A 23,677-nucleotide genomic window follows, 5' to 3' on the forward strand; every position below is an offset into this window, starting at 1 on the left:
CGCTGTGACGTGGGACCACAATGCAACGCTGCTGTTGGGGGGGAGGGGTTGTCCTCCATTGCGCAACATGTCACAATACTTTGTATCTACTCTGTAGGTATGTATGAGATTGACTTTCGTCAAGATCAGAATTTGGCAGAATTTCAAGGATCAAGAAAAAAATGAGAATTTTCTATAGCAGAACAATTTTTCATGGTAATAATTTATGACACTAGCAACTTTTTCAGTATATTTACCAGATTGGAAGGGATTCAGAATGTGAGACTATCCTGTGATAGGAAATGGGTCTATTGTACCAGTCCCAGATGATAGGTGAGGGTAATTGTGGAGCAATTGGTGGAATGAAGATTGGCAGGGGAAACCGAAGTACTCTGAGAAAACCCGCCCCAGCGTCACTTTGTCCACCACAAATCCCACTTCACCAGACCTGGGATAGAACCCGGGCCGCCGCGGTGGGAAGCCAGCGACTAACCGCTTGAGCTATGGCGCAGCCACACCAGTCCCACTGTGTTCCATTCCTATCATCTGTTTCAGCTTCAATGTCTTCACAGTTTCCATCTTTTACCACATGTTCACTGCTCACCCTTTCATATTCATGGCCAACATTCCCATCTTCTTCCTCATCCTGCATTCCATTCATTTCATCAGATATACATCACTTTTTAAATTCTTGACTATCACTTCTGGTGAGATCAGTTACAATGGTCTTGATCTGCTGGCACAGCAATTTCTTTCTGGCCCTCTGTATTGTTCTGATGGTGTCAGAACATGGTCCTCTGCCTGATGCCCTTTGTAACACAGTTGTTTCAAATGGTTCTGAGAAGCCTTATTCACTAGAACAAGTAGGTATGATGTCATCCCTCCAAATATGGTCACAAGGTCAGAATTCACTGCATAAATCACAGATCTAACCTCTGTTGTGGAAGGACCTTTGAATTTATCAGCACAGGTCATGAAAGCCCTTTGGATGTTAACGTTCTGGAGGGCACATATCGCCACCATCTTCAGGATCGAATAAGCCGAGCAAGATACCAGCATGGATTCAGGTCTTTGCCACGTGCTTTTGCACTGGTATCTTGCTCACCTTATTCAGCCCTGAAGATAGAGTGATTTGTTCACCAAGACTTTGGTTGAATTTCAACAGACTACACAGTCTACACAGCTTTAAATGCCATTGTGAGAACTTTAGATCAACATGTTTTAGTTTGACAAATATTTAATGGGGTGAATAGAGAAGTTAGAAAGGCTGATTGTACATTCTTTGCATGATGTGTATAATCTTACCATATATCGGTGAGGTCACACCTGTTTATCTGTCCATGCATATGTTTGAACTTGAGAACTACTGTACACATTTTGAGTAATTTAATGTGAGAGGTTCATACAGGAAGCTGTAGGGGCATTTTGATTTTCATAAAGATTGATGCCATAGAAGTATTCCCTTGTGATTATCACAAAGACACATACACATTGAAACCCTTTTGTACTGTATTAAGGATCGCCCACTTTTTCCAGTATTGTTATGCTCTTAAAGTGTTTAAATATGTAATTCAAATTAATATTTTCATGGAAAGCTTTAATCAGGGTCTCCCATATCAGACTGCTTCAAAATTTTATGAAGTATGAGAGTTATGTAAGACATGAAGCTGTCACTGCAACTAGACGTGATAGAATCTTCTCTGCTGATCAGCTGTGTCAAGATATCTGCCTTGGAGTGACATTGCTGTTCACCTGAGTAAGATTTTATCACTACAAGACAGCTGTTAGGTGGATGTAGCATACCCAAAAGGTTATAATTTTCACTAGCATGATTGAGGGGCACGCGGTAGCGTAGTTGATCGAGGGGCTATGCTACAAGCCGTTATGTCACGGGTTCAAGTCCCAATGAGGTCATTGGATTTTTTCAGTTGACCTAATCCTTCCAGCCGCACTAGGCCCTGGGGTTTACTCAGCCTCTAACAGAAGTGAGTACCAGGAATTAATTAAATAATTTTTCTGGGGAGTAAAGCACAGCCGGCACGTAAGGCTGACAACCTTACCGCCGTCTTTGAGCCTATTTTCTAGATAGTGTGGGACCCTCAACGTCTCACAACCCTATGGGCCTTCACGGCCTGGTACAGGGATAGCTTTACTTTTTTACCTTTACTGGCATGATTGAAACAAGACAGGTGAGATGTTCAACTGAAGGAAAACTCTGCATGTGGAAGTAATGACTTTCCACTGTTCTGATGCTGTTACAGGCAGATCCCTGCATTACATTGTACATGTGCTTCGTGTGTTGGCGGCACTTGCAAGTTCTTCATGTAGTGTGGGATTGCAGAGTTACCTCCTGGGCCGCGCTGGAGACTGCTGCTTTATGATTGTTCAGAACTGGACTCAGGTGGACACTCATCGTAAGGACTATGCTCACTCCACCACTTTAGACTGTGATATCATGATGGAAGTGGAAAAGGATCTGGCCATACTTGGTATATCACATGAAGGCACTTCAAGTTACCGTGAGTATAAACTGTTGTTGCAAGGTAAAAATATGGGTGAACTCAACTAATTTCACCTGTGTTTCCTCGGCCTTCTTAATGGCATATTCTAAAGCAAAGTTGAAAAGCCATGGCAATAAAGTCATAAATAGTAGAGCTATCAAGGTCTTTATTTGAAATGTTTATCACTATTCAAATTTTGCATCAGAAATAAAACATCCAGAGTCAGGTACATTACTGAGGGATTTCTGTCTCTCCATCTTATCCTTGCCATGTGAAACACAAATTGTCTGACAGTGGTTGCACTAATCCTAAACCAATGGACCGCATCTCACTTACGTAGCTGACAGTTTTAATCTTATCTTGCAAGGTGAAATTTAACAGAATTTTCCCTTCCAAAATATGCATTTCTCCATAGTTTTAGGTGCAATCAACAAACTTTCCTTAAGAGTGTTTGGAATGGAATTTTGTAGTCCTTTGATGGTTTGTACACTGTTCACCCATCCTCTAAATTTTGTCCAACTGAAACTTTCACGTCATTTTGAAAACAGTTTTTTCTTTGTTCCTGGCATTATTTTTTCAGAAAACTTGATCAAAACTTTCCATGCTGTTTTACCATAATGTATGTAGGCTATCCAGAAAGTAAGTTCTGATGGGTTATTAAAAAAACAATTTATTTCCAAGCCATTTATATTGTCATTTGATGTACATACTGTATGCTACTTTTCGACATAGTTTTCACCATTTTTGAGATACTTGTCGTAGCAGGGCACCAGTTTTTGTATATCTGCATCGTAGAATGATGCCTCCTGCAATGCAGGCTTCTTTGACCTCTTTGTTGTTGTGGAACTGCTGGCCACCAAAGAAAATGTTCAGATGCAGGAACACATGAAGATCACTTGGTGCTAAGTCTGGGCTGTAGGGGGGATGATCAGATTGTTCCCAGTCAAATGTCATGATGAGATCTTGCGTTGCGGCTGCAGTGTATGGGCAGGCGTTGTCATGAAGAATCATAACACCCTGACTAAGCATGCCATGTCACTTGTTCTGGATCGCACAACGCGGTTTCTTAAGCGTGTCGCAATAGACACCTGCATTAATTGTTGAGCCTTGAGGCAATAATTCCACAAGCAGAACACTTTCTTTTCTTCCAAAACACTGTGCGCATGATCTTGCGATTTGAAATGGTGTGTTTGAATTTTTTCTTTATTGGCGATGAAGTGTGCCTCCATTGCATGGACTGCTGCTTCGATTTAGGGGTTACATGTGACACCCATGTTTTGACTCCTGTGACTATGCGGCTTAAGCAGTCATCACCTTGCTCACTGTATCATGTCAGAAAGATCAATGCACTGGCCTGCAGTTTCATTTTATGTTCATGCGTAAGCATCTTCGGCACCCAGCATGAACACATTTTCCTAATTGTCTGTTCTCTTGAATCTTCTTTTCCACTGCATGCACCAAATCTTCATTAACCACAGATGGTTGGCTGCTCCACGGATCATCATACACATTTTCACGTACTTCATTAAAATTTCTCACCCATCTCCTTACCACTGAACCACTCATGGCATGTTCTTCATACACCTCACAAAGTTGATGAATGTCAGCCAGTTTCATGTTTCTTGCATTCAAGAAAAGGATTACAGACCACATTTCACATGCAGCGGGCTTCTTGATTTTCTTGAACGTTGTAAACACACAGGACGATGCATAAACACAGTTAGATTGTCTGCAAATGGCATCCAGGCCTTCAAAAAGAACCAACAGACTCTGCATGCATGCGCACCATAGTGACTGCAGTGCTGTAGTGGCACTGTTTGCAGACAGAACTTATTTTGTGGATACACCTCATATTTAACTTTTATTTTTTGCAGAAATTATGCAAAGCTGTGATAGATTAGTTGGCATGACAATGGGCTAAGGGCTGGATGACTGTGGTTTGGTTCCTGGCAAGAGAAAGATTTTTTTCTTCATTTACATCCAGATTGGTTCTGGAGCCCACCCAACCTCCTCTCCATTGGGCACCAGAGGCACCTTCCCTAGGAGTAAAACAAGAGGGGCATGCAGCTACTCTTTTCTTATTTGCAGAGCAAGATGTAATCCCTGAGACTGTTGATAATATGGAGCAGATGCTGCAGGCTAGTTGCTGCTGTTATCAGAAAGCACTGGCCTTGGAGTCCCATGACCAGCAGAAGAACAATCTCCAGCGCAGACTTGGAAATATTCATAATGAGCTAGGAGTTATGTACATGAACCTAGCAGCAGGTAGTATTATTATTTCCACTGAACACTTTGAGGCTTGTCTTGTATTTGGGAAGAGTCAAATTTGCATCTTAGTGTAGAAATTTGAATTGAAGTTTCCTGTGTTTTATGTTTCTTCTTCCATAACCAGTAAGTGGATTAATGCAGTGTTTCTCAGCTGCTGGTACTGGGCCCTCTTCTTATAAAAAATATTTACTGGGCTGCAGTCTGACAGAGGTTGAGAACCACTGGATTAATATGCCTGAGTTATGTTTATGAGGAATCTAGTTCAACTGTTTGGAGACAATTTATCATCCAGTTCTAAACCTCTTGATATTTTAACCAGCCAGTTACTCTCCAAGTTGTGGTGAAAGTAATGAATAGGATATCGCATTCATGCTTGAATAGCTATGTGACTGCCTATATGCATATGCTTGTCATTTTCCACAAAGATGATGAAGTCTGTGAGGTAATTGTATTCCAAAGTTTGAATATTGATGCAGTCAGTTAATTTATTGATGTAAGATTTGAGGTTTGAGGATATGGATCACATCATTAAGGAGTCCATTGAGATTGAACTCTATCCCGTTAATATGAACAGAGAGGTGGGGTTTTGTCTCAGCAAGTCATGGAAGCCTCTCATCTGTTCCCTCAAGAACCTCTGGGACATGATGCCAGATCCACAAGGCCACGTGTGTCCAAGCCCGACTGATATCGCAGCCCGAAGCCTCTGGGTTAACGCCCTCCTTTAAACTTGCCTTTCTCCACCAACACAGTATTCTATACCTGCGAGTCCATCCTCACAGATCCTTCGCCTCTCCTCTTTACTTTTCCCATGTAGCCCCCTCTCCCTTCTCTTCCTGCTCTTATATAGCTGGGTTTATTTGACTCAACATTAGTCGGTCAGCACCTGCTCACGCTGGTTCCTCACTCGTGGATTTTTCTTCTTTTTCTTCTACACTGAAGATGTAGGCGATATGTTCCTTCTAAATGTCAGTTAATACAATATTTACATGGTGCCACATCCCAGAATACGGCTTTCTTCATAATTTATTGATGTTTAAGAAACTGATGTTTGTATAAATAGTAGTGATGGAATACATTGTACACCATTATACCCTTGTGTACGGAGTTCAGGAACCTGTACTAAACTAACTGTGGTAGGAAAGTGCAGTTGTTCTGTGAGTAATGTGAAAGCCCACCATTAGACACAGTTCTGAAAGAATTCCAACCCCCTTGCAACCTATGTCTCTGTGATCCATATTAATTCTATTCTTCCATCTCCCTGATCTTACACTAGTATTCTTTAATAACAGTTTTATTTGGGATGTTCTTACACACGCTATAACAAAATGTAACTGTAAAAGGCTGTGTATGCAGTATGATATCCATGCACATGATTTATGTCTCCCATAAATGAATATTGAGATTGTGATCAGAGCTATTAAGCTGCAAAGAATGCAGTTGGAAGCTGTTAATGGACTGAATCCTTGAACTCCTTGTTTCTTAACCGTTCAGCGTGGTTTGACGTGTATGTTTCGTCAAGGTATTTAAATCGTCTGGGGGGGTTCGACGTCAATGTTTCGTCCAGCTGCACACCTATGTTATAACGCCCATAATAATTGATGGTTTTGCTGTAGATTGTTAGATTTTTCGCTGGCCTGTTGTCAGGAGAACTATATTTAATGACACACGAGTTTAAGAGCGCTAAGTCATCGTTACATATGCCTGTCTTGCAGCAAATTCCTGTTGCTTCTGGTAGAACTTTCCTCCTTCAAGCTGTTATGAATGGTGTGTTTTCTTTCCTATGAAGTTATAAACAGCAGAGACGTGATATGTGCTGTGTTTATAATATCATATTGCCCTGAGCTGGCCACACTAACACACTCAATTGGAATTCTTAGAAGAGGGATGTCCAAATTTTATTCTTGCAAGATCGATTGATTTCGCACAGTACATGGCAGCCAGTTCTTAGAAAAACGCCACAAATTAAGGCAGAACACTGTGGTCACCCCCTGTGACGATACGGGTGTGTGTGGGGGAGGGAAAAGAACTCATTCCTTCATGTATTATCGCTCCAGTTGACTCCATTTTATCGTATTGACCTTGGTGGTCGTTTCGAGGGATGACCATAAATATTTTTTTGAGCCAGCTAAGCTCTGCTTTCGTTCACTACATACCAGCCAGTTCTTAGAATAACTTCATGAATTCTGTGGTCACCCCTACGACGTCTTATGCCGCCAAAATGGATGGAAAATGAAACGCAGAAGCACCAACACTTGTTATGATAACATAAAGGTTGAATTTACTGCAGCTAATCTGGCTAGCGATANTCATTTTAGTGAAAGTTTCATGTTCCTATCTCATAGAATTTAAGAACAATAATGAATAAATCATTTTCGAGCAAAATTTAAATGGCCGGCTGAATATATTACCGCCGGAGAGACACGGTAGCGGAATTTAAATCACCGCGCGAAAGGGTTAATGTGGTCTTTGTATACAGTGTACAAAATTAATACATAATATGGAGGTTATGTCCATTTACAAGTTTAATCTCTCTGTTACTGAACAGATTTTTGTGAAATTTTATTAATAAAATATAATTTCTTAACAATCTAAAACTTTTATTTGTAGTATTTTTCACTGTTATGGCTGAGTAATGAAATAAAGGAAGATTAATTTCTGACTCAAAACACTGTATCAGTAGTGCGGTTATATTTGTAATGATGGTTCTGTATTTGTAATAATAGATTTGTAACTCTTAGTCTAGAAAACCGAAATTAACGGCCATGAGGATTCGTTTCACTGACCATGCAACACCCTCTGTCCACAAAAGTTGAAATTAAACTTCGCCGACAAGTGTCAGTCGGTATAGTTCGCTTGCACACTAAAATCATGGAGTTTGTTTTTGTTTTTCTGTTTTATGACCACTCAGTATAAAGTTGAATAAAGTTTGGAAGATTACAAAGAACATTTTTCATATCTTGTTCATTGTGATGAGTCAGAAAATATAGCAGCTGACTTTCCTGTTCCTTGCAGCAAGGTACAAGGAAGAGGTGAACCAGCAGCAGCAGAAGCCTCATGAGAGCGTGTTCCAGAAACTGTTCACTCAGTCCCTGTATCATTTGGAGGCTGGAGTGAAGGCATTCAGTGTTGTGCATGATGAAGCCAACCTCGCATTGCTACACTCCAACACTGGCCGCTTGATGAGAATGTGTGCTCACTTTCACTCTCCTGATTTGAGTGGCCGACATTCAGGATTGGCGGGACAAGAACGTCACTTTTATAATAAGGTAAGTGTGACTGCCAGTCGAATTACGTTTCACAGTTTACATCTGTCCACCAAGCAGATCCCACATAATTTCCGGAAATGTAGTGTCTCACTCTGGGGAATAACCCATGTAGAAGTGTGACCTTGGTTTTCGAAAGGAAGATAAAGAATTTAATCTATCCTTATATCTAAAAACATTAACCAAAATGAGGTCCTCCTGTAGCAACATAAAGTAGCCAGCTCAAAACACACAGTACCTTTGCTTGGATAACTTGAGTTTCACTTCATTTTCTATTTAAAAGTTAATATTGTGGATAATGAGGAAATCAGCATCACATCACCAAAATATGAAACACTGGTCCTAACAGTTGTTTCTCTTTCCCCCCTGAATTCATTTTTAGGAACAGGTAGGCATTTCAGGGTCACAAGGAGCACTGAAACGAACCATATGTCACTTGTAATGTGGTATAAATAACATCAACCACTATTAGATTTACTAACAGTATTCATTGGATGAAATAAGTGATGCACATGGAGACCACATGGATAAAATAAATATACAGGGTGTTTCACGACTTTAGGGCATAACTGCAGGAGGTGGTTTCCCGTACACGCCCTCGTGTGAACCGCGCCCATCATTTGGCGGGTCGCTATTTTTAGCCAGCTACAGACAGAGTGTTCTTGTTATCTCAACACTTGAGAGGTACCTAAGGTGTGGTGGGTTTGTATGTCCAGCCACGGCTAGTGTGGCGGCTACTGGTGTTCAGAACAGTTCCCATCTCACTGTGTCTGTTACATTCACGATGCCATTTACATTTTCATTTGAGGAGTATGCAGATATGATTTATGTGTACGGGTTTTGTGATGGTAACTCAGTTCTTGCCGTAGCTGAATATCAGCAATGGTTTCCGAATCATAGAATACCAAACCGGGGAATATTTACTGGAGTTTACCAGGCATTGCAAGATACCAGTAGCCTTTCCAGCGTTCGTATTGCAGCCGAGCATGGTGTTAATGAAGGCATCAATGAAGAAGGCATTGTTCATATGGTACACCGCAGTCCACGTACGAGTACATGAAGAATTGCCAGCCACGTCTCCAGACTTGAGCCCACTGGATTATTATGTGTGGGGATGGATGAAAGAAATGGTTTACAATGTGAAGGTGGCAGCGCGAGCTGTTTTGCTCAGTCGCTTTCTGGACACCGCTGACCACATAAGAAACAGCCAGCTGAAGCTGCTACGTGCTACCCGCGCCTTTCACAACCGAGGGGCAGCCTGTGTTGTGGCCGGCAGTGGCATTTCGAAAATCAGCTTTAAGCACCAATCAATTCAAATTAAAGGTAATTTCACGAAGTTAACTTTACATTAATACTTTAAATGTATCATGTATTATGCTGGTTTATTATTTTGTTCCGTTTATTGTCAGTAAGTGTTACCTTCTACTCTGAGTTTAAAATGGTCATAACTCCGTAAATGTCCAAAATCGGACACATGTTTATATGAACCTTTTTGATCACAAAGACCTAGGAAATCACCTCTTGCAGTTATGCCCTAAAGTCATAAAACACCTGTATATACATTATAACATGTACACAATAAATGGATTAGTTGTGAGCTTCATTTATTTTTCCTCCTTAATTTCGCTATAAAAATGAGGGTACAAGAATTACGTATTGAAATGTGATGGTCTTCTTTTTATAATATATATGATTTAATTGTCCTTAGATTTGTGTTACCAAAATGTCACCACATTTCAGGCTTTGAGTAGCTACCAAAAAGCAGTGCAAGTTTTAAATACTCGGAAGAATAACCCAGCAATCTGGGACACTGTGATATGGGAACTGTCCACAACATTGTTCACCATGGGCACTCTCTTGCAAGACTTTCCAGAATTGAACATGAAGGTAATAATGGCAGATTGTATGAGACCAAGAAAGAAAACACAGGTCTGAAGTTTTTTTTTTTTTGTTGCTAGTGGGGTGGGACTAAGTCCCTTGTACCAGCCCCAGATGATAGGTGAGGGTGATTATGGAGCAATTGGTGGAATGAAGATTGGCAGAGGAAACCGAAGTACTCTGAGAAAACCTGCCCCAGTGCCGCTTTGTCCAACACAAATCCCACTTGACCAGACCCGGGATTGAACCCGGGCTGCCATGGTGGGAAGCTAGCAGCTAACCGCTTGAACTATAGTGTGGCCCCAGGTCTGAAGTAACTAATCTTCTTATGACTGAGTGATTGTTAAGTCCAGTCTCCCTCATCAACCTTCAGAGCATTAAGCCTAACTGGCCTTTGTAAGTACTAAAACACAGAGTCTTCACGCTGTTAGATATCTTCATAAGCATCTTTCTGTGGATTGATACTTCGTATGGTTTTTATGAGTGGTTATGCAAATCTAAATGAAATGTAGACGGAAGCTTTTGGTAGTAATTCATTATTACCACCAACATCCTCCATCAGTTTAACTTCATTATGTTAGTCAGATGATCTTTGTTTGCAGAAGACTCGGGGCTTTGTTCTAGCTGTTACTATGCTTTGTTTCAATATCGGATTATTTTCTGCAGTTTCAAAGCCTCATTGTTTTGCACCTCCCCCACAAAACATATTGAGAATATGGCTATTCAGTGCTCATATTGCCCACAAACCCACAATTCAGGTAAAAAGTTGTCCCCGAGTTTAATTAATTAAGCACTGTACTATGAAGACATGGGGGAGTGGAGGTATAGCTCCTGCATTCTTGACCTCAGCAATAGATGGAGGTGAATGGTCAGCTTCACAGCCCAGCTACTTTACCTCCAGGGAAATGGCCCCCTGGTATAGTTCAGGTATGTATCATAATATTGTCCTTCGGATCCTAATTTTGGCTCCTCAGTGGAAATTGCGCTGCTTTTTCTACATCAGTTTCTAGTTTCCTTGCTGGCTAGAACTACTCAGACTTTCTGAATTTTTTCCTATCATTAATAATCCAAGTAATGACCTTTGATAAAAGGGGTAAAGTTTAAAGTCACTGCACACTCCCTTAATCTAACAAGCACATGATAATAGTGGTAGCATTGATCTAATGCTCAGAAGGGAAATGGACTTAATATTCCAACATCTGGTTCAGCAAGAACAAGATGGAAAAGGAAAGAAAATTAAGCAACCTGCATGTGATAATTTATTGACAGAAATCACCATTTCCAAATACCTTGGTTTCTCAATCCTCTCTTCTGTGAAATGGTCTGTTTTGTCCTTCTTCTGAATACATGTTCCTATATCCTAAAGCCATACCAAAACTGTTTCTTCTCTAAATGTTAAACATGAACGCCCACTAAGAAAGATGACTGGCAACATACATGCATATTGAAAGACTTATCTGTCATAGGATAGAAATCCCCAGAAGTTTAAAAATACCTTTACTAGTTGTAATGCAGGGTAACAATGGTAGAATGAATGTTAGTTATAACAAGAGCTTCATTTCAGTGACAAAAATCATCATCACAATTAATTTCTTAACTTTATACAAGGGCTATTTGGAAAGTAACTTCCAGTGAGCTGTTAACAGAACAAGCAATGAGAAAAAAAATTATGTGTAGAAAATGCGGACATACTTAAGCTACTTCTCAACATAGTCACTGCCAGAATTGAGGTACCTGTTGTATCAGAGAATACCACATTTTCTTCCATCAACTCCTCATTATTGTTGAAGTGCTGTGATCATAACATGCTCTTCAGGTAGGTAAACAGGTAGCAGTCACTCGGAGCAAGATCGGGATTGTAAGAAGGGTGGTCAAACAACTCCCAGTTGAAATGCTTTGCCAGTGCTTGATTGCAAGCAGCTGTATGTGGATGCACATTGTCATGGAGAAGCACTACATGGCATATCAGCACTTCACGCCTTTTGTTCTCAGTTGTGCTGTGCAGTTTTTTTTTAATTGTTTCACAATACACATCTGATGTTATTGTCATTGCTTTTGCATGAATTCCACCATCAGCACTCATTTCCTGTCCCAGAAAGCAGTTACCATAAGATTTCTGGTAGCAGATGTTTATTTAAACTTTTTTAATTGTTTGCAAATGTGTGTGCATCATCTGCTTTGACTATTTGGTTTCAATATTCATAAGTGAAGCCCAGATTTCATCACTTGTTACTTCTATGATGTGATTGAGAAATTCATTGCCATCTTTGTGGTATCACTCTAAAAAAGTCAAAGCTAAAGCCACCCTCTGCATTTTGTGTGCACCCATGAGCATTTGTAGAACCCGTCTTGTGCAAAACTTATGATAGTCTTATGATCACTAACTGCAGATGGCTTACCATTTTGTTTGCCCACCCAACTTAGAACATTCTACAGCATTGTCTTACAGTTTCTTCACAAATTACATTTTGACCGTGAGCTGCCATGCATAATTTACGATGAATCTCAACAGCACTGATGTTTTTAGAATGAAGAAAGGCGATAACAGTGTGAATTTCGCAGCTGACAAGATTATCGATAACAGGACACATGACAACTCACTCTCTAAAGACAAAATCAAACACTAGGTGACCAGTTATGTGATGGTTTACAAAGTCAGTGAGTCATGTGATGCTACCTTGCTTATGCAAGCAAATGGAGATTACTTTCCAAATAGCCCTCATATATACAGGAAACTGTTGCATAAAAGGTGAAATTTTATGCAGTGCTTACAGTTTTTCTTCCAAAACAGTTCATAACAGGCAGTCAGTTAAGGTACACATACTATTAATTCATCCTCTGGCATCTCCCTTGTGTAGGTGACGAGAAGAAAGCATTTGAGAATATAACTAGTACAGTATGTCTGAAAAGAGAATTTACTCAGCCTTGAAGCAGAGGTGCTTAAGCATGCATGGTCAGCACCATTCCAAAATGTTATAGAAGAACATAAGCCAGCTCCTCAAAATGTTACCTTGTCACAGTAGGTGATTATGAGTACTTATCAGAATGAACATTTATACAAATTTTATAAATTTTCATTATATTGTGCTTGCACTATAGTTGTAATAAAATAAATGGATTTTGAAGGAATATGCTCATATATTTTATTTTAATTTGACAGTTTTCTTCAGGATTGAAAATAATATATGACTGATGCTATTAATTTAGTATTGATACTTTGTGGAATGCATGTCCTCTTTTCTTATCTTCACCAGGACAGATCAGGTAAGAAATGAATTGGTTATTTTCCCTTTACATGAAGAAATTATAGACTATAGAGACAAATGGAAAATATGTATGCAAGTGATGTAACAGACATACATTCCACTTCAAGCCTATAAATATTGTCTGTCTGGTAGACAAGACACAGAAGGACCAAGAAGAAGGTGGAAAGAGATGTACGAGGGTTGGAACTTTAATAGTGGCAACTATTTATTTACAACTGATAACAAAATAAATACATGTTTTGAAGTTCTACTGCCCTTCAGTGTAGTCACCAGCATTGTGTACAACCCGTTGCTAGCGCCTGTTATGTTGATAGTTTGAATGGAGCGGTCTACTGCCTGAAGAATCTATGGAACAGTTCTGAAGCGAATGCCACAAAGTGGTTCCTTCATCTTAGGAATCAAGTCAAAGTCGCAAGGGCTTAAGTCCAGGGAGTATGGTGGATGATACAGCACTTCCCAGCCCCATCGATCAAACAAATCAGCCACAGCCTGCGCTGCATGTGGCCAAGCATTGTCCTGCAAAATGATGGGTGGGTTCTGCAGAAAGTGTCGCTGCTTCTTTCTCAAAGCTGGTTGCAGGTTGTGTTCCAAAAATGAACAGTAATACTGGACGTTGACGGTCTGCTGTCAGGGAACGGTATGCGTTAGGATAACACCATCACAGTCGTACACGAGAATCACCAAAACTTTCACATTGCTGGGGTACTGACAAACTTTTGATTTTCGTGGTGACCCGTAATGACGCCATTCATTCAATTGGCGTTTCATTTGTGACTCATACGATTTGGCCCATGTCTCATCCGGCTTAATGATATGGCATAAGAAAGCCTCTCCTTCGTGCTCATAGAACTCCAAGTGGTTACGAGCAGCGTTGTATCGTAGCCCAGGCGTTCCTTCAGAATGTGAAGCACAGTCATATGCACTAATCCTGCCTCTTGGGCCAGCTCACGAATCGTATGGCGTTGATCACTCTCCAGTAATGCGAAAAGAGCATACACTTCTTCACTGACACTAGGATGACCTGGCCGACGCATGTCTGCCACATTTTGTCATCCCTTGTTGAAGGCTTTTACCCACCTTGCCACTGTTCTGTAAGACAATAACATGAGGCTCTGTTCTTCTTATCATTTTGTCGTCCCTTGTTGAAGGCTTTTACCCACCTTGCCACTGTTCTGTAAGACAATGCAGATTCATCGCAAGCCTTTTGAAGACCTTGATGACACTGTCATGCTGTACGACCTCTGGCACATTCAATCTTTATCCAACTCCATTGTTCCTGTTTTGAAAACGTGACAACACTACATTAGACCGCCAGCTAACATGAGGCTCTGTTCTTCTTATCACTGTGCATGCACGTGATGTGGGAAGGGAGATTCCATTTGCTCTGCGGTAAGGTAGGTATGTAACTAACGTGTGGTATAAGCGACATTATTTGGTTCCGTTGCATGGCGTCTACAGCAGTGTTGCCACTATTGAAGTTCCAACCCTCGTATTATAATAGACAGTTTACCAACTCCACAAAGTGGTGGTGATGATGGAGACTTTGTGAACTGATGATATTTTGTAGCAACGATATGAGAATTGATCCCTAAACCTTTCAGCATCAGTACCTGAGCATTCTGGGAGCTATCATTGGTGCTATTCCACTATATAGATTGGAACCATGCTTTCTGTAAGTGTGTCAATGTTTGTTCAGAGCCAGGAAGAGGCAGAGAAGGAGGTAGCAGAGTTTCTCATGAAGGCATTGAAATATTGTGACCTTGACACACCCGGCCCACGCCAGCCCATTTATCAATTCCGTGCTGCCACCATCCACCACCGTCTTGCATCTCTGTACCACAAAACATATAGGTGAGATGTAAAACAACATTAAGAGACTTTAATTGTTTCTTGCATCCTGTTGTGTATTTAATCAATATTAGAGTCAATTTTACCAACCACATACGAGTAACATACCTTTTACTACTATCACACTACATGTTTCGACCTCAAGAGGTCATCCTCAGGTGTAATTGGTGTGTAATTATACAGCTGTGTTCGTACACCTGAGGATGACCTCTTGAGGTCGAAACATATAGTGTGATAGTAGTAAAAAGTATGTTGTGTGGTCGTTAAAATTGACTCTAATATTGAACATTAAGAGACATTTAACATGAGAACATAAGAGAAGAAATGGAGAAAGATGTTTGTGCAAACAGCAATTGTTAAATGAAATTGGTTCATGCTGGGGTGGTATTATTAAACTCAACAAATCCTTTATCATACATTCAGTGCACAAACTGCATAAAAGGAATACATAATGAATACAGTGTAATGAGTGACGCTCTTGCTTCATTCTCAGGACTAGGTCAAGGGTTCAGATCTTGGCCTGAAGGCCAACTGTTCTGACTTACCCTCTTCCATAGCTTTCTTTGTTATTTTCAGTGAAATACTGGGTTGATATCTTAAAATTCCATGATCAGTTTCTTTGCAGTTCATTGTTCATAGTCATTCTGTAGTTCAATACTGTAAGAACCTGGGTGGCTGAAAAACTGTCAACTAACCCAAGAATCAGTCAAGAATGTTTCTTATCCAAAGATACTGAATTGACTTCAGTGAAATTTGTTATTGTGTCATATTTAATTTTGGTTTTATTCATCCAAAATAACCCATTCTTCATATGAACCAAAATTTAACAAAACAGCATTTGTATGAGATTTTAACAAGGATGGCTTATTGAATTGAAGTTGGTACTTAACATAATGTAACACATGTAGTTTATAAAATTTTATTTGGAATGTTTTTCAATACATAGTGAAACCTTTATTTAAGGTCTCTGTGGGGACCACTGGATAAGGGTTCTAAACTAAGGAAAATCTTGAATGGAGGTAATTTAACACAGAGTTTATTGACTTGGGATCGTTGAAATGGAATGTTAAATGGGGAACACTAAATGGGTATTCCACTGTAGTGAATAATGGAATACAAGGAACAATAATTTCTGACTCTGTGCAGTGTAATTAGTTTTGCAAAAATAGATTTTCTTCTGCAGTAAATGAACATGAATGGCAATTAAATGGTCAGTATAATTAATAACATTAAAAATATATGGCATGCTCCTTTCTGATCTTGTTACATTATATTTGGGTTTGGTTAAAAATTGTTGGTGTACATTCAGAAGTAAATTTTAATGTGTTTTGCCACCAGACACCAAGGCCCCAAGAAAATTGTGGTTTTCCCAAAATGGCCTTATTTGTTGTTGATATGCTGCAGGACCCTGCCAGCAGATGATGCTCGGCGTAAGAACATGTTGTTGTTGTCACGTCTGCACTATGAAAAGTCAAGTTGCTTGATGCTGCAGCTGGAGCACCCATTGGAGTTCTTGCGTGTGCAGTTGGAACGTGTGGCCCTCTCAGAATTCCAAGCACAAAGTATGTGGATTTCATCTCCACTTTCATTACAGAAAATTATCTTAACCCTTGAGAATCCAAATATGGGGCATCTAGTTCAGAAATGTTGTTTTATTCAGCTCTGAATGTGTGTTTTAACCTTTTGAAATTTCATTATGAATGTGTATGACTTTTAAGCAATAATAATGTTACACTACTATGGAAATGTAAAAACAAAGAAGTAATTTATCTTTATCTTGAAAACATCAGCATGGAAAGTGTTCACTAGATGCATTGTCTTTCAGAATAATTCCTTAGCATGACAGAATTCGTAACTGCAATCATCGGGAACTTTCTAGGTCATTTCAGAAATGCACACAATTTTTTGTTTACGTCCATGTTTATTTTTTTTAATATCTCTTTACAGCCCTTCAATATAGTCCCCCTGCTTCTCAATGACCGAGTCCCAATGTGTGGGAAGCTTTACTATTCCATCCAGGACACCATCTTTGTTTATCTGTCGAATGGCTCGGGTAACTGCAGCAGGAAGCTCTTCCAGAGAGGGAAAATGATGGCCTCACATAGGTTGTTTCAACTTTGGGAATAAGTCGAAGTCTGGTGGACTCATGTCCAGGCTGTAGGGAGCTTGAGGCAACACCTCCCAACTGTATTGGCACAGCTTTTCTGTTATGACATTCCCGATGTGCAGGCAAGTGTTGTCATAGAGAATGATTGGCCCAGCCTCGAGCAACTGAGGTCGGTTTTTATGCATTTTTCTGCACAGATTTTGCATAAAGTCACGATAATAAACTGCTGTGACACTTCACCCACATGGAACTCTTGTCTGTCATGATTATTCCTTGGTGATCATAAGCAAAGATCATCATTTGTTTGACCTTTGATTGAGATCGTCGAAATTTCTTTGGTCATGGGGAAGATGGACCTCTCCACTCATTGGACTGTGATTTCAGCCCTGGTTCAAAGTCTAACCCGCGTTTCATCAATAGCGACAAGTCGATACAAGAATGCTTGACCTTCAACGTCGAATCTTTGTTTCAGCAAGGTTGCAATGTTGAGGCATTTCTGCTTCTGTTCAGCAGTCAAGCAGTGAGGGACCCATCACACAGAAGTCTTTCTCTTCTTTAAATCATTTGTCAGAATTCAGAATATTGACGTTGGTGGAATCCCTGTGGTTTCAGAAAGTTCCTCACATGTCGCACGATGATCTTCTTCAAGAGCATCTGACACAAGTTTCACACTTCATTCATCTGTTGATGTTTTCGGCCTTCCTGGCCTTGGATCATCGTTTATGCTCACACGACTGCCACGAAAACGACTAGCCCGGCAAGAAACTGTACTACGGTCCACTGTTAACTCGGCACAAACTTCACATAAAGCACTGTGGATTTCTGTCAGGTTTTTTCCACGTAAAGTTTTGATCTTAATGTACAACCTTTGATCTTCAGCAGTCACAATACCCAAGAACTGTGCAGGCTCCATTTCTAACTCACATTATTTAAGAACAGAGTACATTATAAATGAAACAAAATACAGTAGACTCTCGATTATCCGCGGTAATGGCGGGGAGACTTGGCGCGGATAATCAAAAACATCGGATAAACCGAAGTACACATATACAAGCCAGATATACCGGTATAAATTTAACATCGTTAATTTTTTACACCATAAAACGCTACTTAAGCTTACCTTTTGTGATGCAGGCCAATGGTTCTTCATTATAAAGCTTCTGAAGTACGGTACATAGCCTATTATAGTTGAAACTGTTCTATTGTAGATTTATACACTGAAATACACCTNACAATGTTGCCAACCTGTGCATTATTTATGAAATGACCCACGTATCAGACCTACATAATGGTTTAGTGTATATTTTTCAAATTTGAACCAGGGGACTGGCTATCCTGATAGATTTCTTATTCTGATAAGTCCTTCCAGCCAGTGTTGGAATTTTGAAGTTGTATCTCAGGAACACAGCCATTTGCATAAGCTTATGTTCTCCAACCATGTGGTTGTCGTCACCACATTTTACTTTGAAAGACACAAATTAAGGTGTATAAGAGAATAGTTTTCCTGTCATTTTTTATGGTTGTGAAATGTGGCCCTGTTGTTGGAGAATGTTATGTGAATTGCAAATGTCTGGAAGTAAAATGCCTCAGAAAATATTTGAATTTGAGGGAAATGTAAATGAGGAATATAGGATATTTCAGAACTTTGTGATTTCTGCAGCTCATTTAGTACATTTACAGTAGGCAGGCTATGGTATTAATGATGTTCAACCTTTTGTGTTCTTTTACTTGAAAGTATTTTGAAGTGAGCTATGTTGTTAAATGTGTTAGTGGATGTGTAGGTTATTTGATAATGCTGTTTTAACATCAGGAGTTATATAGTATGAGATGAGATGGTAAGGTGTCATGAATGATGAGGAAATAAAAGATTTGGAAGAAGGCAGTTGTAACCTCTTTCAAATCATTATTCCAGGATTTGCCTGGAGAAACAGAGAAACCATAAGTGTCTCAGGATAGATCATAATCCAGCTGAGTTTCAAACGAGATGCATCCTGAGTACAGGACTGAAATGTTACTTTTGCACCAGTCTACTTGGTTTAACTGTGTAGAACCATTGAACTCTTCTGCCAAGAATTACTTCTGTACAGTATTCAATAGTTAATAATTTTCAGATGCTTCTACTTATGGAGGGAAGTTGAAGCCACTGCAGATGGCCCTGGATCTCCTTCTCCAGTGTCAGCCTATGCTGAAGGTGATATTGGAACAAGCCCAGGCAGCGAGGGTTAGTCTTTTTTCAGGAGAATCTGAACAGGCCCATGATGAGTGTACTGAAATAAATCCTGAAATTCAGATTGCAAGAGAACAGAATGTAGATGAAACATGTGTAAGCAATGTTTGTGAAGGATCAGCAGATGAAACTGTTAAGGCAACAGAATACAGTGTTCATGACACAGTGACAGACAAAGGCATGGTACATAATTCTAAATCTCATACAGTGGATCCTACAGAAGTTGAAAGTATTTTGAAGGAACATGTTGGAAATTCAGGCTGTGACAATAGAGAGGGATGTAGCAAAGAGACACAGCGTAATAGTGGCAGTGATGTGCCCCAGAATGAACTTGAGAACAAGGAAGAATTAGCTGAAGAGGAGGAGGAGAGTTCTCTGGTACGGCTGGTAGAGCAGAGACTGCAGTTTGTCCTTCGCAGCTTGACCAAGCTCTGCCTTTCCAAAACTGGAAGTGCTAAGAAGGATAAAGAGTAAGTATATTGAACAGTATAGTTTATGTAACTCTTTTATACAGTGCGTTCAACCATCGAGGAAACCAGGAGAATGGTATGGGTTAGATATAACATTTCTCACAGAGTGCTGCTGTAACTGCTGATAGCAGAATGAGCCACCAGCGCTGATAAACATGCGCACTCTTGCTAGAGTAGAGCGGATGGGTCATTTCTCCATGACTGGCCTTCCCGACTAGCGAGAGTGTAGTCGTGTCATTGATTCCCTCAAATCAGTTTCTGTACATGCACGCATTTACAGGAGTACTGTAAAAAGATAACAAACTTACCGTGCTTTAAAATAGGTGTTGGAAGTGACCCCTTTCTGCTTGAAAACATGACTCGCATCGCATAAATAAATTGTGCGACACTTTCTGAAGTTGGTCCACTGCAATTGAGCTAATTACGTGTGTTATTTCATTCTGTAGAGCCTCAGTGGTGCAAGGATTATTCTTGTAGACTTTTCTCTTTAGGTTTCCCCAAAGATAAACTGATATCTTGGCATCTGGGAGGCCACAGTCCCCTGCTGATTACTTTGTCTTCAAACACTTCCTGTATTGCGACCATGGATGTATTAGCCATATGTGCTGTAGCATTGTCTTGCTGAAAATACCCATATTGTCTTTCTTCAGCAGTCAGCTGGTTGAAGAACAGATTCAGTATATCATTAACGTAGCGGTCAGAGTTTACGACTTCATGGAACAATAAGGGGCCCATGATTCGGCGCAGACTTACAGCACACCACACCCCCATCTTTTCACTATGCAATGGAATTTGCTGTATAGCTGAGGATTTTATATGCATAATTAGTCCAATTGCCGTGAACCAACTTCAGAAAGTGTCGCATGATTTATTTATGCGATGCGAGGCATGCTTGCAAGCAGAAGGGATTCACTTACAGTACCTGTTATAAAGCACAGTAAGTCTGTTATCTTTTTACAGTATTCCTGTAAATGTGTGCATGTACAGAAACTGATGCGAGGGAATCAGCGACATGACTGCACTCTCGCTAGCGGGGAAGGGCACAGTAGTCACGGAGAAACAATCCATACGCTCTACACTAGCATGTGTTTGTGTGTTTATCAGTGCTGATGACTCATTCTGCTGTCGGCAGTTACAGCAGCACTCTGTGAGAGATGTTATATACAACTCATGCTGATCCCCTGGTTTGCTCAATGATTGAATGCCCTGTACTTGTAGTTCCATCATCATCCTCATATATGAGCATCTCAACATCATTGTTATTTTTATGATCCAGTCATGAAGGCTCAACAGGTTCTAAGCACCTCACATTTTTTGTGGCAGATAGTACCCTCTGAAATATTTATAAGAATTTTACATTATGCACCTTGTAGTGTTGATTCATGATGCAGATTGCAGCTTTTGACCAGTGACACAACTTTTTTGATAGTCCTGATCAAAGGTTTGATTATAAAAGTATGGAAAATTATGATTAGCTTAACCTAGTGGTTTGAAACCAATCACAGTTAATCTGCATGTTCGTTATAGAGGCTTTCTTTATGATGAGTTGCTGTGAATACCTGTATACATGTGCGCGCGTGCGTGTGCGTGCATGCGCATGTGCTAGAGTCTTTTGTAAGAAATCAAAGCCTGTTAAATTATCTGCCGTAACATAATATCGATAAACAGTGCTGCACTTCGACAGATAGCCATTCAAAACCATATTTTTTTCATGGTGTGAAATAATAAGCCTGTTTTAGAGTTTCTGACCCCAAAATAATATGTATGTTTAAATTCTGTAGTTTTCTGTCATGCATCCTGGTTATATGAATTGGCAATATTTGTAGAAAGTTTGTGGAGGCCTAAATGTCATCATGATCAACCATGAAAATTTTCACTTCTGTGGGTTGTCACTACATAAATAGGTTTTCACTCTCCATCTTCCGACAGTGTTATTGTTGACTGCAGGTGTTTGATAATAATGCAAGAAATACGTGTGCTAGATTTGGTTATGTATGGTAATGCCTGATCCAGACCACTAGAGTGTAGTTCACTAAGGTTAGCTCAAGAAGTAATTCTTTTGACTTCTGTTCAGAAGCCCTGGCCATGGTCCCAGATCTTCTGGCCAAAAGATTGTGCAGTTCTCCTCAGTCTCTCCAAGAAATTCTTGGTTAAGGTAACTGTAATATTTAGGCCATGCCATAGCTCAAGTGGTTAGTCACTGGCTTCCCACTGCAGCGGCCCAGGTTCAATCCCGGGTCTGGTCAAGTGAGATTTGTAGTGGAAAAAGTGGCCCTGGTGCAGGTTTTCTCCGAGTACTTCAATTTCCCCTGCCAATCTTCATTCCATCAAATTCTCCATCATCATAATCACCAGGGGCAGGCTACAATAGGCCAATCAGTGACCGCCACGACGAGTGGACCCAGTTGGACTCCACCTCCCACTAAGCAAATTTAAAGAAAAAGAAAACTAATATTTTCCCTGTGCTGGACATCACATCTTGAAGACATGATGAGGCAGTGTAAGTAAAGCATGACTTCTAACCTTGGCACTGGGTGAAGGTGAGTGAGCAGCTTCGTGCTGTGACCACTTGACTCCTAGTGGAATAGTCCCTAGTACACCATTTGATAGTAGCCAGTCTGAATGCTATGGTGAGAAGAATTTTCACTACTGCCAGGAATCAAACCTCAGTCATCCAACTTGTATCCAGCCACTTTACCGACTGAGCTGCTTCAAATGCCAAGGTAGTATTTTTGAATAAGGCACGATTGCTTCCTTCTTCTCATACTTTATCAATCATTTGAATGATTCTTGGATTATTTAATCATTGTTCCTTTGCTGAATTGCATATGTCATGTGAATGGTAGGATTATTCTGAATTAGGGTGTGGAAAAAGGTACAATGGCCTGTTTTAAAGGATTATTCCAGCACCTACTTCGAGGGACTGAGGAAAGCCACAGGAAGAAACCCATCAGGATAGCTAGTCTTTGGGACAGATTCGTACTTAGAACCATTCAATATGAAGTAGGCTGCTAAGATTGAAAATTTCCAGAAACTATGGACATGAGATAAAAATATTAAATTTATGTATGGTAATTTATTTTCTCTTCCTTGTCTGTTGTGAGGTGAATTATTTTGTTGAAAATGAACAGAGACGTATATGCTTATGCAGTGTGGAATTCAAATGTCTGGGTGGTGTGATGTGATTAGAATTAATTAGTATTCTCACTTGTACGATTGTGTATTTGGTATCTGAAAATGTAGAATTCAAACATTTGGCATGATGCTTATGAACATATGCCACTGGACCCTATTCTGAGCCTCTTATGACCAAATATTCTTGTATTTTTTATTAAATTATATCCTGAATTTCAGGTCAGGGAATTTGGCCCAAATGTACAAGAACCTCTACAGCATGACTCTGAGAGACAGTGATAAGGATACAATGTCAGCATTAGTGAGCCATCTGGTGGAGGTACTGGCCACTGTTAATTCTGTCCTATCCCTGCAGCAACAGGTGACAAGATGACCTTGATACTTCAGTAAGAATATGTGTTCATAATGTGAATATTTCTTTTGTTTATGTATTGTAAATGTATATGACTAATATTTATCATTGAAGAACACTGTAAGTTTGTAAATAAAGCAAAGATTGTATTTTATGTGACATTCTTTTTCAACCAGGAGCCGGGATATCATAGTCAGTATAGCAACTGACGATGGGCTGCATGACCGAGGTGTCAAGGGTTCGAGTCCCGGCAAGGTCAAAAATGTTCTCTTCTCCGCATTGTCTAGACAGGCTCTGGGATCCACCCAACCTCCTATCCAATGGGTACTGGGAGCTCTTTTGCCAGGAGTAAAGTGGCCGCGGCGTGAAGCTGACTGCTCACC

General features: G+C 40.1%; 1 protein-coding gene across 3 annotated transcripts in view; it reads left to right on the top strand.

The window, feature by feature from the left end:
• Nucleotides 1–23,448, top strand: part of LOC111866834 (erythroid differentiation-related factor 1) — a 58,718-nt gene extending 35,270 nt beyond the window's left edge. For all 3 annotated transcript variants that reach the window (XM_033752431.1, XM_023856135.2, XM_023856136.2), the window contains exons 14-21: nt 2,241–2,498; nt 4,569–4,745; nt 7,761–8,014; nt 9,752–9,898; nt 14,852–15,006; nt 16,408–16,565; nt 19,222–19,807; nt 23,162–23,448. In XM_033752431.1, coding sequence (XP_033608322.1) covers nt 2,241–2,498; nt 4,569–4,745; nt 7,761–8,014; nt 9,752–9,898; nt 14,852–15,006; nt 16,408–16,565; nt 19,222–19,807; nt 23,162–23,315 — 1,889 coding nt within the window. In that variant the 3' untranslated portion in view covers nt 23,316–23,448. The remainder of the gene's footprint in view (nt 1–2,240; nt 2,499–4,568; nt 4,746–7,760; nt 8,015–9,751; nt 9,899–14,851; nt 15,007–16,407; nt 16,566–19,221; nt 19,808–23,161) is intronic.
• The last annotated feature ends 229 nt before the right edge of the window (nt 23,449–23,677 follow it).

Source organism: Cryptotermes secundus, unplaced genomic scaffold (genome assembly GCF_002891405.2).
Source record: "Cryptotermes secundus unplaced genomic scaffold, Csec_1.0 scaffold533, whole genome shotgun sequence".
Classification (NCBI taxonomy): domain Eukaryota; kingdom Metazoa; phylum Arthropoda; class Insecta; order Blattodea; family Kalotermitidae; genus Cryptotermes; species Cryptotermes secundus.